The following is a 15691-nucleotide window of genomic DNA, read 5'->3' on the forward strand; positions in this document are numbered from 1 at the left end:
ATGTTTATGATATATTACTCATTTGCTTGAGATTTTAGTAAATAAAGCATTTCCAAAGCTATGCTTGGGTATCAAAAATTGGGATACCAGAGGGCAGAGCATTTTTTGTCACTCAATTTTCATCTAATAATGTGTTTCTGTTTAAATCTAACTAGCTGTGGGGTTCCAAGTATTTGACTCTAGTTCCCTTAAATCTTCCTCCTTTGTCTGTCTGCAGTCTCCCTTTTCAGATTTCCTGTGCTGTTGTTCTCATTTTTCTGTTTCCCCAAACTACAGCAGAAGTGTCTAGGATTCTGTACCTGACACAGGCAGTAGGAGACGCTGTTTAGGGAGAGAACATGAACCTGTCCTCTTACCTTAGCCTGTCTTTTTGCTCCTCCAGTGTTTGGAATTACTGGATTAGAAACATTGGGGGGTGTGATCCCACCTGCTCTTTTACAATCTGCATGTGGTTTTGTTACCTGTGGGCTTCTGAAATCCCTTTTTTGAACCTGTTGGTAATACTTCCTATGGCATCATTAACTGCCTGTTAATGTTTTCTTTGGCTGTTGCAATTCCATTCTTTGTGTTTGAAGGGCAGAGCTCCTCTGCTTGAGGTATGGGAGGGGAATGGGGGATCCCAGCAGAGGGTCAGAGACCTGTACTGTGGAAATGAGGATAGGTAGGGGCATTGGGAACAGGCTGAAGAGAACTATTTCTTGTGGCAGAAGGGGGTGAGGGGTGGTCTCCATTCCTGGTAGAAATGATGGGGGGAAAGGTACTTTTTTGGTAAACCTGTAGATAAAACTTCAGCATCATTTGTTCTACAGGGGAGCAGAGTCCCAATGTCTCTCTGATGCAGAGGATGTCAGACATGCTGTCAAGGTGGTTTGAAGAAGCCAGTGAAGTTGCACAGAGCAACCGAGGACGAGGAAGATCACGGTCCAGAGGTGATTTCCTTCTTTTCAACAATGATTACAACAGAAATTGTGCTTATAGTGAATGTTCAGGCTTGCAATATCAGCCTTCCCCAGGTGTAAACAAAATCTTAGTGCACTGAAGCTGAACTGAAATGAGCACTTTTTTTTGTAAAAATGGTAGTGCAAAGGGATCTTTAGAGGCAGAGTAAGTTTACTTTTGAGCTCTTTTTCTTGCTTTTTTGTTCTATTTTTAATCAAAGGTGGGACTAATCGGACAGATGCTCCTGCTACTAATAACATGGCACCTAGTAGAGAATCAGAAACTGCAATGGAAGTAGATGGTTCTGAACAGCTTCCATCATCTTCCTCTTCTACCATGTCAGCTCAAGCTCCTTCAACATCAACTTCGACAGAAAGTCCCCCTTCAACTTCATTACTGTCCTCTCCTGATAATGAACAAAGGCCTTCTTTAGGGGCCTCAACTCAGCCTGTGCTGCATCAGTCTGGTGAGAAGAAATCCATCTTGTCATTGTTTATGAAAAATAAGAAACAATTCTCTTTTAATATATTTTGAGTAATTGATCTCCGTTTTCTTCCTTGCACATCCTTAATGAGACTTAGGTGTTTTATGGTTACCAAGTGGTTGCCGCTGTGGTTTAAAGAAAAAGTAAAACCATCAAATCTATACCTTTGCCTGAAAAAGAAATTTCCAAGGGGATCACCAGTATTGTCTTTTGAAGTAGAAACCTTTTTCTTTTTTCTTTTTTTTTTTCTTTTTTTTTCTTTCTAAATTTACTGTAGTCTTAATGGAGTGTAGTAACATCCTGCCCTCTTCCACTGGGATTTGGCTGTAGCAGCATCAGTGCAATGAAGAGTCAACAGTGTTGGGTTTCAGCTTCTCAAAAGTATTTGTATAAACAAGGCTCACCTGGCATGATATTCCATTGTTAGTTAATAAATTATACCACATATTGATAGTTAAGTTTGTATATCTTGAATAAACTCATCTGTGTTTAATATAGACTAATATTCTTCTTGGGGGAAAAAGAAGGAAGTATATTCTGCTGTCAGAATGTCAGAAATTAATTTGGGTAGTAAAAGAGCACCTTATTATTTGACTTGACCTTTTCCATCTCAATGCCACAGCCTTAAGAGTGGCATATTTTACAAGAGTTTATTTTCACTTTTTAAAGTGACTTTCTAGGCCTCACAGTTATAGTAGAAAGGCTGATGAGACATGAGAGACCAACAGGTTGAGACCTTTTGTCTTCTATAGATTCTATTGTAAAAAAATCAAGGCCTCTGTCTTTTTCAGGCCTTAAATTTGATATTCTGGAGAACAGGAGGGATGGGGATTTCCCAGGGGAGAGTGTGCCATTCAATGTACTGTGGCTGCTGCAACCAAAATCTTTGGGATGGGTGAGAAATGATGAGGTACCTGGTATCTGAAAGACAGGGAAGATAGACATAAGTTGAAATTCATGAAAGGTGTCATTATTGCTTTTTAAACCTTGCAATTAGTCTGATACTTAAACAGTGAACAGTGGCAATACACACAGGAATTCTAGAAAAGGCAAAAAAGTTTGCTTAGTATCAGAGGCTTTTAGTCATCTATGCTTTTTATTAGTATTGGTGTCAGATTGCCACAATCTCAAGTTTTTTTCACAGTACACAAAAAGATGATTAAGGTGTCTACTCTATTTCAATGCAACCCAATTTAGCTGCGACTCTTGATCAAAGCTGCCCCTTTGATCCAAAGGGATAGCCATCAAAGAACATGTGTCTCATTACCAAAGGTTCATTTTGATCTATTTATTTATTTTTAGAAGTATATGGTTTATTCTGGAACTTAGAGTGACCAGGATAATATCTACCATATTAAAAATAATTGCTTCAAGCTATGTCATTGCAACTTTGTGGGTTTCAAAAAGATAATGCACCAGAGAGGATTGCTGGAGTTGTGATGCTTTTTCTAGCCTGCATTTTAAGGAATCTGTGCTGACCAGAAAAATATTTTTCTCTGAATCTGCTTGAATTTCTAAGCAAAAGTTCATTCTGCTAGCATGAAGCTAAATTGTTATTTCTTAATCCAGCTCTTTTCTAGGATCATTTCTTCTTTCCCAATGTTACTTTGGACTTCAGTATGTATTTAGTTTTGAAAGGGGTAGTGAATAGTGATGGTTGGTTGACAGACAATGGATACTTTCTAATCTGCTGTGTAACATTTGATAGATGCTTTGACTAAACCTAAACAGGATGTCAGATTGGCAGTTTAAAATTGTCTACAGGACTCCCGCAGGCATAAATTCAATAGTACAAGGTGTTTACACACCTAATAATCCTGTTTCAGAGTGCAAATGAGACACTGGAGTTACAGCAAAACAAGTTTTTGGGTGACATGGGTGAGTTCAGGGAGCAGGGGAGCTCCTGGGCAGAGGGAGCAGGTTGTGGCAGAGGGGTTGCACTGGGTTTGTGAATGAGCAGGCTGCATTGGGAATGCCCATTTTGCAGTGTTTATGTACCCTGGTAACCCGTGGCTGTGCTCAGTTGTGAGATTTTATTTATTCCCAGTCTGTAGTCTATAAATCTATCTACAAATGCTGCCCTCTGCATCAAGGACAGGATTCTCTGAGCTTGTTCACCTGCATTTAAAGGTGAATATAACCTGCTGCTTTTTTGGGGTTGACAGGAGGGGGAAAGTGCTAACAGGAATAGTTTAAATACAGTGGGGCTGAGTAGGAAGCCCAGAGAGAGATGTGTTGTAAGAGGTGGATGACTGGGGAGGCATTTTGCAAGATGGAATAAGGAAAAAAGACGTTTTCAGCCACCATTTTGTGTAGAGTCATGGCAGACACAAGTTTGAATATTGTAGGAAAGAATCAGAAATTGAAAAATGTGTTTTCAGGACAATGACTTCTTTGGAATCAGAGCATGAGTTCCTCACCCAGGCTTGTAAACAGCTTTCCATAAATAATTTTTACAGATTTTTGCGCTGAACATGAGCATTCATGATAATCCTGTGTTTGAATAAAGGATTATCACAATACCTTGCATAAGTATACTGTTCAAATTTATTGTTGGTTTGGTGTTCCAGAAAATGTATCACATGGTGAGCATTTGAGCTTCTACATCTGAATTACTTTTTAAAATTTTAAGAGGTGAGGTACCTGTTCAAAATAGAGTCAGTACAGAAATGGTTTAGTACTGGAGCTTGTTGGGATAGGTCTCTTTAGCAGAATGTATATTCTAGAAGCTTGAACATTTAAGTTCAAGAACATTTAAGTTCAAGAACAACAAAATCAGTACAAAATCTCAGTAGGTTATTACTGCCAGAACATTTGAATTATTTTTTTATATATGTATATAATGACAACAATTGCTGGAGATTGTCATGCTTGTCACTAAGGAAAAATGCAACAAATTTATTTTCTTGCCCTGCTTGTACCATTCAGTGGAAACCTTTAATTTTTGCATACTAGCTTTAAGATGCTGATGTTTTAAACCACTATAAACACCAGATACAACAAGCAGTAAAATATAATACAGTTTTTCTCATAAGTAAAATTCCAGATCTGCACAGGTACCATTGGGAGGGGCTTCAGGGGGGCAGTTGGCTAATTAATACAAAGCTTAACCCTAATATGTGTTCTGATATAAGGTAATTGCTTTTAAATTTTGAATGGGAATGTGACAATAACTGTGGTTTTTTATTTATTTCTATTTCCTCACTCCATTTGCTGGCAAAATAAACATTTGCTTAGATATTCTGGAATTTGTTAAAAAGTGTTGTCACTGAACATATCCAGGATAGCAGCTCTTACATATGGTATTGTAGTTCTTGTGACATCTTAAATTGTGGCTGTCTCTTAACTCAGTGGAACTGAATCAGCACCAAGCACTGAAAACTGCAATTTTAGGCATCATTGAAATTCCCTTACAGGTATTCTCTTACTAAAACTGTTTGGAGCTTTTATTTCCATAAATTGTTTTGGGACATGAAAACTATTCATAGCAAAACATGATGCAATATTCCTTTTACTTTTAAATATATTATTTTTTTATAGTTTTATTTTTGTTATACCATATCAACCATAAACTGAGAGGATGTTTTTCCCAGAAATTATATTGGACTAAGTACATTAAGCCTCATGACCATTCAGTTGTAACTTGTTGCTAACTTTCCAATTACTGGATTCTGGTTTTGGGTTTGTTTCTCTTTATACAAGAAAATTTAAGATTTTGTTTCACTGTGTGGATAATGGTTACAGAATATTAAACTTTTGCCTGGCTGAAAGGCCCCTGCCAATTTAATGCTCTGTACTATTTCAATGTTTCAGTGTGATTCAGACACTGAACTAAGATAAAGACACAATCTGTGTTATTTAAAGAGAAGCACTTGCCACACAGCACTTGTGTAAGTGGAGGAAATCTGCAAAGGGCATGGAAAGAATAAAAAATTGCTTGGACACCTCATTTTGTAGCAGTTTACAGAAGTACTGGAAATCATGGTATGAACTTAACATGCCAAAATAGTTTAACTGGCAAGTGAATAAAGACAAAATGATGAAAACAGGGAACCCTCTAAAGATGGAACTAAAAGACTCATCTATTAAGAGGATGCTAGTAAGAATTGCTTATGATCCTATAAATTACTTTGTCTGTAGGACCAGTTAACAGTGATTTCAGACTCTGAATCCTCAACCACAGGGAATGTCTGAAATTAAAAATGGGTTCAAAAGAGAAGTGTATTTTTTGGTTTAGCTGTTGTTCTGCCACCTTTTTCCATAGTTACAGTTTACTTTTTTCTGTTTTTTTTTTTTGTTCAAAATTTACCTTTTATTTTTTCCTTTAAACATCAGGAAGCTATTACATTCATTTTGAAAACTTTCCTGAACTCCACAGTTGCGTAGTTTTACACCAAATATTCTCATTTATTCTGTGTGTTAGGAACATCAAAATGAATATATCTGTTGTGTGCTTTGTTTTGATTTAACCAGGCTGTATCTCTTTTCCTTAAATAATTCTTTGTTTAATGGTTTCATTGCTGGAGATGGGGGAGGGGGTTGTATTGTAAGGCACGAATTTAAGTCCTGGATTCATGTCTTTAGGAAGAGAAAATTGATTTCAGTATTTCTATTTTATTTCTGGATGTTAGTAAATACTTTTTTTCACTATAATGACATTAGTACCTGTTGCTTATCCCTTTGGTCAGTCCCCCCACCCTCCTCTCTGTTCTATCTATAGACTGCTCAATGCTTCTCTCCTTACCCCCTTTCTGTGTCTCCCCTGTGTTTGTCAGAGTTAATGTGCCCCGAGTTAGCAATAATCCGTAGGGGCCTGCAGCGACTGAGGCTAAAGAAGGCCGAGCAGCAGAGACAGCGAGAGCTGGCTGAGGGTTCTGCACCACAGCCCTCCTCTTCTGAGCAGCCATCCCCTAAGGGCTCCTCACAGCACCCTCAGGCAGCAGGTTGTCACTTGCCAAGGTTTCTCCAGCAGATGATGTAGCTGTAGTTTGTGCTGCTGCTGTTTGTGAGATGCTTCTCCTCCAGAACAAGGCATTTCCTGCATTTGCTGCTTGTCTTGCCTTGCATGTGGTGGTGTTCATCATCACATGGTCAGGGAAACAGTTGTATGGACAGGTTTATTGGTCTAACATGTTTGGGTTGAGTGATACTACGTGGAAATGGTTTTCTAGGTGCATGGTATCAGGTTTGTGCAATGGTCCTTAGAGCAGCTGAGCAAGAAATTGCTGTGTTCTGAGTAGAATGAGAATTACCCACTGAAATTGCATCTTGGTGCTACTTGTATCCAACAGTAACATTTACAACTTGGCTTTGGGTTAGCATGTGTTCTAAATCGGAGTAACAATTCAGTAAAAAAAAGACTTTTAGCACTCTTCAGTGCAATGCTTTTACAATAAGTGTGGTGAAAATACTTGTACCTATCCAAAGTCCCCAGATATGCTCTCATTTTTTTGAACAGAGCAAGTTTTAATTTCACCATCTTCTTTCTCTCTTATCTTACTGAAATTAAATTGATTACAAGAAAGCCTCAAATATGTTTGCAATAACATATTTGAGAAAGGGCAGAAGCATGTATATGAATAAAGAGGCAAAACCTAAAGCATAATAATCTTGAAGCACACTTTGTTGTGGCACCATGTAAAAATGAGTGAGCTGCATGCTGTGTGAGAATTCAGTGTATTTTGTGTTGCAAAGTCATGTCTAGCAGTGTCTCTTCTGTGGATAAATCCTGTGACAGTTGAGATGTGGCTAAATTGCTTTTAAGGATTGTGTCACACATTTACAGCTGTCTTTCCATGGTTCAGTCTATTCCTTAATCTGAAGCTCTACAGAGCAATTTGATGTAACAGTGGCTGATGCTCTAGTCACAACATGCAGTTACTGAATTTTGAATATGTTTCTACACTAGAAAATACTGCAGTGAGGTTTTAGAGTGTTTTGGAAGCCACAGCATCCTGGGAGGGATGTGTGCCTGTCTTAGGGATGGCAGCCATGAGTGCCTGTTACCTATAGGAGGAGAACAGGGACAGCAGTGGTAGTGGTAGCCTGGTAGGGGGCTGCAGTTTCCTGCCAGGAAAAAAAAAAAACAACCCAAAAATCTAACAATTCAGCAAACTGAACATCAGAGTTTATTAACTCAAATATAAGTATTGATAGAGGAAAAATCATAACTAACACAGTCAATAGATCTTGATCTTCCATTTCCTTTTCAGAATGGCTTAATTTATAATTTTTTTTACTAAATTGCTTCCCACTGAATTGAAGTAGGGAATAAAGTTTGTTTACAGCCACATCTGGAGGTTTATCTGTGGGGATTATATTGCCTCTGAAGGGTGTGTTGGACTGGATTTCACTTGATGCATCTCTTCCCATCTCTTCCTTAGTGCACCTTCAAGGATGCAATGTAATTTTTTTACTCCCCACTGCTTGTGGGGTTCCTACAGCAGACTGTAGGATCCATACTGCCACAAATGGGAAGGTTTAAGCTGAGTAATTGGTTTGACTGGGAGGCAGAGGAGTCTTGTACATAGTTTGGACCCCCCCAACACTGCCTCTTGGAGTTTTGAGTTCCCACATGCTCTGAACTTAAAGGGAACTATTGGAAACATCCAGTCCTTTTGTTTGGGATCACCAGGAGCCACAAACACTGTTTTGGAGGAAACTAATATTCAAATATTTATCTCTTTCTGCATGTAATGACAATGACTTGGCAAATTTAACATTTTACTTACTAAATAATTGCTTTGAAAGACAGATTTACTCAGTGCTGAGGAAACATTTGTTTCTGGGCAGACAAAGGGGGGAACCATTTTTCTCCCTGACCTCCAGCTGTTTCTTGAGGTTTGGTCTGATGGGTAGAATTCTTGCCTTCAGCAGTATAGGCAGTGAAAGTTACAAAAGGAGAAATTTAAATTGGAAAATATTTAGTATGTTTGGTCAATTAGTTCCAGAGAAATTTGATAAAAGATTGCATTGTCTTTTCTTTTTTATTTATATGTGTAAATCCAAGATATTCCTGTTGGGCTTCATCAGCTTTTCATTGCATTCCTCCATCCCCTGCTCTGGGAGGGAACAAGTGAAGCTCATTTCTTTTGACTGGGGATCATCTTTTCATTCTTTATTTACTTCATGAGGTTTTTGCATTCTAGACACAGAGATATTCTCTGTACTTTCTCATTTCTTTTTTTTTTTTTTTGAAAGTTACTTTGTTTTGTTTTCCTTTTCTGACCTCCCAAAATTTATTTTTGCAAGTTGTTTATTCATAATCCATTCCTTTGGAAAACCAGAGCTGCACAATTCTGGTCTCTTGCTTCTCCATAGACACAGTTGTTTTCTAACCCTGTGCGTAGCTGAGTTTTCAGAAATATGGTAGGATAAAAATAAGTGAGTAGTTTTGGATTGTTTGAGGCCTTTTAAAAGTAATAAATTTCTATACAGAGACAATCTCTATTTTTTTGTTTTCCTGAAAGGCTGTCTTTACTGCCCTGTCATGAGGCAGATGCTCAGTTTTCAGGCACATGCTAGTTGTAAATTTTCAGAAAAAAAAGAAATACACAGTAAAATGTGTCTGCAAGTTCTCAATTTCTTCTCTGGTAAAACTTATATAAAATTGCACTTGCAATTTTGGAGGGAATTCAGTGTGAGACTAAGGCCACTTCTGGCTTGTACTTCATCATTAATCCTTATATTTGCAACCACAGAAGCTTGAGTAGGAGGAGAAAAATATCCCAGCCATGTAAGAAATTTGAAGCAGAAAATGTCAAGAGCTGGAAGCTGTTACAGGTTTAACAGAAAATTAGACTGTGTGGTAGTTATTCTGTCTCCCAGTTACATGAGGCTTTGTAAGATCAATCTGCAGTAGTTAACCTTCACTATTTAGAAGAATATGGTTAAAAGTTGGTATTTTTGAACATGAAAGGGAGATGAGTAATGATTCACTATTTGACTCTGAGACAAAAGGTCTCAGATGACAGAGATTTTGTTTTAGTGGATATCCCTCTTAAGTATTGTCTAAACTTGGCATTTGGCTGAATTTTAGAAGCAGTGTGTGCTGCATGGATCAGGTCTCTTTTGTTTTCAAGCCTTTGCTTAGGTATTGAATAGATTCAATTTTTATTTTTTTTTTGGTAGCCACTTTATTTAATTAGGGAACTATGGTAAATATTTTAGTTTAATTTGGTTTTCTATTTATTGTATGCTTTCTCCCTCAAAGCCTAGCTTTTACTTGCATTTTTGTGGCATTTCATATCATTTAAATCCTGTGCAGTATTTAAAGAGCTGCATTTATGAGCTGTATGTGAACAACAAAGAAAGTAAACCTTTTAAAACTGTTTTTATTGTTGCTATGCCACGTATGCATCACCATTACTACATCACTTCTCATTCTGAGAATTTTAAGGGGATGGAATTTGAATTTGAAAAGTAACAGAAATGTGAACTAGCTGATCATGAAGTGAAAAAAACCCCAATATATTATAGAGCAAGGGTTCCTGTAGTGGTCATTGTACCTAATCTTGCCCACAAAAACATGAATCAATATTAGCTTTTTTTTTTTTTTCCTGAGGAAAAGAAATTGATTTAGACTGCATTTGCTGTGGAATGCAGATATATACATGTGCATGCTGACATATTGCAGAACCTGTGCTGCAAATAATCTTTATTTTAATTTTTGGTTTATCTATACAGTCAGTCTTTAAAGCAGAGCAAAGTGGACCTTCATTTCTGTGTTAGAGCTTTTGAAGAGGAACTAGGGAATGATAGCAGTTTTTATCACTAAATTCTTTGCTAACCTCAGATGTAGAAATGTCTATTTGAAGTGCACAATATGTAACTGAGAGCTTATTCACTTTGCAAAGCAATTATTCTTAGTTATTAAATCAAGTATTTAATTTCTTAGATTCCTCTACATGTACCATGTTTACCATTTTTAAAACAGTTTTCACTGCTTTAGACCTCACCCTGAAGCTGGTGATGTAAGGAGGAATTTTTATCAACCAAAACTGAGGTGGCATGCTAATATTTTGGTGAAGTCAGGTGCTGATTGCCCAAACTATAGGAAGATCCTTCAGCATATAACTGACATTAAAATTATCTTCTATTTTCTGTTTGAGGTTCCCCAAATTTATGAATCTCCAGTTCCCTCTTTAAGTGGTGCTCCAGTTTAGAATGTACTGGTGACATTACAACCAGTGGTGAACTGCAGTGGGATGTAGACCCAGCCTGTGAAGGCTCAGGTAAGAGTTTGGATTTTTGTTTGTTTTTTTAACTATATGGCACAGTTTTGGTAATACTTCTTTTTCAAAAGCTTTATAAGAAATTATAAAACTATTTTTTTCAGATTTTTTATACAAAACAAAGCCATATATTAAAAAAAGAGGCATTTACCTGAACTTCTCTAGGCTGGTTTCATGGTTGTGCTGATTTCCCTGCCTAAGGTGGGGGCTCCAGACTGCAGTGCCACTTCAGGGGGTGCTGGTGATCTGTGGCTTCAGGGTATTTGGAAAGGGAAACAAGGGGGTTTCAAATTTCTACAAACAACTCTATTCTTAACCATGCTAATTCAGGTATTTAGGATGTTTCCTTTATGTTGATTAAATATTCATTTATTAATGTGAAATACATTCTCAGATTTGTGTGGAGACTTGTATGTAGCAATGAGATGTGGGAGGTTTAAGCCTCCCTTGGCATGGACTTCTACCTAGAAACCTTTTCATTTTCACTTACTGTGATTAAATGATGCACATGGCAAAACGTACCTACTTTCTTACTTAGTGCTGTATCGTGTGAGGTCTTAATAAAATTAGAAGTGCTGGTAAGGGTAGTAGATGTAATTTCTTAAGTTTCTAATTAAAACATGTTAATTCAGTCTTCTGATCATACAGGTCTGAATTACAGAGTTGACGAGGTGAGCTTTTCCAGCCAAGGGAAATATTTGGCAGCACAAAGCACCTTTTAAACAAGGGCATATGAACTTTTGGAAAGGATTGGAGTGCAGGAACAGAGCATGGCTGGGATCACTGTCATGCATTAGGTTTCTCAGCTTGCAGTCCAGGACCTCCCCTCCCTTTAGCACTTCTGATACAAGTTAATCCCAGCCATGGACTTCGTGAGTCAGAGATCAAAGCCAGCCATTGAAAGAGGCACAGATTCCTGTGCTGAGTCTGCTGGAACACAAGGAGATCATCTCATGACATGGAGCATCTGTACACCAGCTTTTTGTTCTGATTTATCTTCTAAAAAGTGGCTTCTTAGTCCATTGCAAAAACACCCCTGTAAATCCTTCTCTTCTAATTTAGGTATTATATATAAAGCACACTTCATTTTTGGGAAGTAAAATATGTTAATGCTACAAATCTTGTACTTAATAGCTACATGTCATAAATCTAGATGATCTGTGGTCTGACTCAGGTGTGCCTGGTGCAAGGTATGGGCACGGTTGAGCAAGGAAGACAAACCAGAACTAGTTTAATGTTCCTCAGTTACAGAAAAAAGCAGTGCAAGCCCAGTTCCCAAAACAAGGCAGCCTCCAAAACACAGACTTTCCTGGTGTCTCTCCTTTGCTCCTCCTTCCCTTCCCTGCACCTAGATATCAGTGTAGCAAAGGAGCACACTGCCACGCTTCCACCAATGGCTGGGAGTGAACAACTGCTTGAGAATATATGTATTTAGAGCAGCGTGGTCAATTTAGCAGATTTTATGGCTGTGCTACAAAATAGGTCTTGCTGGTGATTCTGTCTCAAAGCTGGAAGGGAGCTTCCTGTAGGAGAGAGTATTATTTCATTGCTTTCCTTGAATAGGATCTACATTTATGTTAGAATTCATTTAGCATGCTGTGATGTTGGCAGACTGTGACTCAGTTTGTAATACAGGATATTAAATCCTTTTAGTTTAGGATGAATTTGTTTATAAGAGAAGATTAACAAGTGGAACCAAGATATGATACTCCAGCCAATATCTTTGGGATACTGCATTAATTTATGTACATCAGCTCATCTTCAGATAATACAGAAGTAAGATCTGGTCTTCAGAGGTGACAAGGGAAATAGACTCACAGACAATACCGAATATTGCATCTGTTGTATCTGTGCAGTGAATGAGTTCTGGTGATAGTTATTAATTAGTAGTGCCCAGAGGAAAAAAAGGCACTTACCTGCCAAGTGGGGGTGATAATTCTATTTATTTGTTTGTTTATGTGATCGATGGGGCTGCTTGTAAGACTGATGGGTGTGGTACTGTGATAAACTCATCAAGACTTGTTCTCAGTCATCAGAGGTGCAGCAGCTAAGAATGCAGAACTACCAAACTGTCATAAAACTGAGATGTATTTTGGTGCTTTGATGTTCTAAAACATTATTATTAAAACAGTATTTAAATATTGGAGGTACTGGTATGCCATGGAGTATTTTATGCTGGAGTATAAATATTCTGAAATTTACATTTTGCACATGGTGTGAAATACTGGTGTCATGTGGTAGCTGAAGCAAAGGCTTTAGGAGTCATGACTCTTCAGTGTTTTTCCTGACATGTCAGAAGTGTGAAGAACACAGTAAAATATTTGGTAATGGGCAGGCATCATTTTCATTATCAACATGTCAGCAAGCTTCAGGCTGTTCAATGAATAAATAATGGTTTGAAACAAGTGGCTTTGCTTCTGTCATGCCTGGAAAATGCAATATGGCTGGCTGCTCATTAAACAAACCCAAAGCTTCCTTATGTTGCTGCTTTTTTTATTTTAAACTAACATATGATCGTGACATTGCTGTGCAGTTCTCTGCTGCTTATGTTTTAAGTTGAAATCTCGTTTTTGTTTCAGATTCTCCTTCTTCAGTGGTTAACAAACAGCTTGGATCCATGTCACTTGATGAGCCACAGGGTGCGTGTGACAGGAAATGCGCTATACCCAGCCATAGCTGATTGCAATGCTTCCTTTTAAAATTGCTTTTCATGATGAGAAACAGTCTAAAAATGCTGTTCATCCACATAAAGTAGAATTCTGTAAGCAGATCTGCTGGAAACTCATTATTTAATGATCAATATGATTAACAGAGTGAGGTTAACTGTTGTTTTTGAAAGCCATCCTAAGCTCAATTCTTCATGCAATTACTACAGTTCAGTGTAGGTACAGTAAATGTCTCATGTATTCTAGAGATGGTTGGAATATTTTGTAAAATGCAAAGTAAAATTGATTATTTAAACAGGTTGGGTTTTTTCTGAATGGTTCTTCTAGGATCAAAGGGCAAATATCAAGATTTCAATAACCTTTAATATCATAATGCCACAATAATTTCTCTTATCCATGAGTGACATGCAGCTTTGTTATTCCTGCACGGTTTGAGTAACTCCAGAGTACCCATTGCACTGAGATGCATTTTCCCTCTGTATCCCCTTGTCCTTCACCCCTCCTGCTGAACAAGTACTGGTGTTTCTTGTAGGATCCCTAAGGACTGGGAGTGCACAGAATGCTTAGGAGCTTTCTCTGTGCCCATTATGCATCAGTCTCCAAACCATGAGCTCTGCAGTGGGCCAGAGGTGACCCTATTCCAGTTGCATCAATGTCATCTGTAGGGGATATTTATGGCTGAATAATTAAGGAGTGATAGATGCTAATTTAAAAATAGATTGCCATGCACTCTTCGTTATGCTTCCATATCAAAGCGTCTGTAGAGATTTAATAGCTTAAATCCCACAAAACAGCTTTGTCTTCTTTCTCATTCTAAACTAGAAAGCCATTTTGAAATCTCACTTCTGAAAAATAGTCTGTTTGGCAACTGTTGAGATTATGGCTTTTTATAGGATGCCAGAATGTTGAGAAAAAAAAAAATTAAGCTGCACCATGACAAAATAAATGCTTTTTGTGGAAATACATTTTGTGATGAAGTAGCCTTAAACCTCAATGTGTAAATTTGCTAATTATTCATGGTTTAGTAGACTACATCATTCCAACAATCAGGTTTAGCTGGAAAACCTGCTTATAACAAGTGGCCAACCTAGAAATGACATAGAAAGTCTGTAAGTTTCCTGAGATTCTTAAAACTGTAAAAATATGGAAAAACTGGGTTTTTTTCTGTATTAAATAACTTGAACTAAGAAATTCCCTCTTACAAAAGTACTTCAGATTTTTTAATATGCAAAACAAAAACCCAAACTCAAAATACATTTGCTTTTCAGTACACCAGTTCTCCAGTTGTTTTAAGCAGTATTTTTCTGCTTTGTTAGCAGACAATGTTACTTGTAATTTGTAAAACTAGGAATATGAAAAGGGAGAAAAAATTGTTAGGAAATCCTTTGCTCAAATGATAACCAGAAAGAATAATTTGCTGAGATCCAGTTGAATTTCTGAAGTTTAACTGCATTAGTTTCACTTCTATTTGAAGTCTCAAAATAGTCTAAGTAGTTAATGAAGGAAGTCATAACAATCCTTTTCATACATAATTACCCTTCCTCCTTCTTCCTACCTCCTCTTAATTTAGTACTGAATCAGCTGTCTTCTGTTGGACCAGTCTCTCTTGTTGGCATTCATGTTTTAAGACTGGTTTTGGGTTTAAAGATATTTTGATTCTTACTGCAATCACATACATTTATAATCCCAGCATTCTGACAGTCCAGCAGAACCCAAAAGTCATTCCTGTGTGTACAAAATGGTTTCAGATGAATCACAGTCATCTACACTTGACTTTTTAAAAATGTTTTGAATGTGATAGTAATAGTGGAGGGTTGGCCTTTAGATCTATTCCAGTGTTAGGATTTTAAGGTGCTGCCCGAGTTGGAATGAGTAAAGAGGGAACCTGAGGTGTGATTAAATTTCATGTGTTAAGCCTTCTCACAGAATTCCTGTTTTTCTGAAATACACAACTGATTTTCTCCTCTTTGGATCAATTTTCCTCCCTTCCAGAAGTATCTCTTAGGTCTTCACACAGAATATAGCACTGGATAGGAATTATTTTGTGGTTTTTTAAATGAGAAGTTATCTATCCTCTTCTTATGAGGTTGTCAATAGATGAGTGAAGAGGGCAGCATTTGAGATGCGGCAAGTTGGCTTGAAGTTCCTTATAGTGTTAGTTTAATTAGGAAATGCAATCTGTAAACTTTTCCTTATGCACTTATCCCTTTATAGTTGAAAGCCCCAGTGTCTGTGAAGTTACACTTCCACAGGTTCATTTTCTAAGGGAAAGAGTGTGTCTGGAGGTTGTTGCTGTCAGTTGTCCCATTTGGTTTGTGGATTTTTCATGTAAGGTTATGAATAAAATTTTGTCTTCAGTTTTAAGAGCG

General features: G+C 37.5%; 1 protein-coding gene across 6 annotated transcripts in view; it reads left to right on the forward strand.

Moving 5' to 3' along the window:
• DCAF6 (DDB1 and CUL4 associated factor 6) overlaps positions 1 to 15691 on the forward strand; it is a 77255-nt gene that overhangs the window by 35276 nt on the left and 26288 nt on the right. For 3 of the 6 annotated variants that reach the window (XM_015620389.3, XM_019005972.2, XM_033518782.1), the window contains 4 exons: positions 810 to 929; positions 1160 to 1405; positions 6199 to 6366; positions 13236 to 13295. In XM_015620389.3, coding sequence (XP_015475875.1) covers positions 810 to 929; positions 1160 to 1405; positions 6199 to 6366; positions 13236 to 13295 — 594 coding nt within the window. The remainder of the gene's footprint in view (positions 1 to 809; positions 930 to 1159; positions 1406 to 6198; positions 6367 to 13235; positions 13296 to 15691) is intronic. The other 3 variants (XM_015620411.3, XM_015620424.3, XM_033518785.1) reach the window with 2 other exon arrangements.

This window comes from Parus major, chromosome 1, assembly GCF_001522545.3.
Source record: "Parus major isolate Abel chromosome 1, Parus_major1.1, whole genome shotgun sequence".
Taxonomy (NCBI): Eukaryota; Metazoa; Chordata; class Aves; order Passeriformes; family Paridae; genus Parus; species Parus major.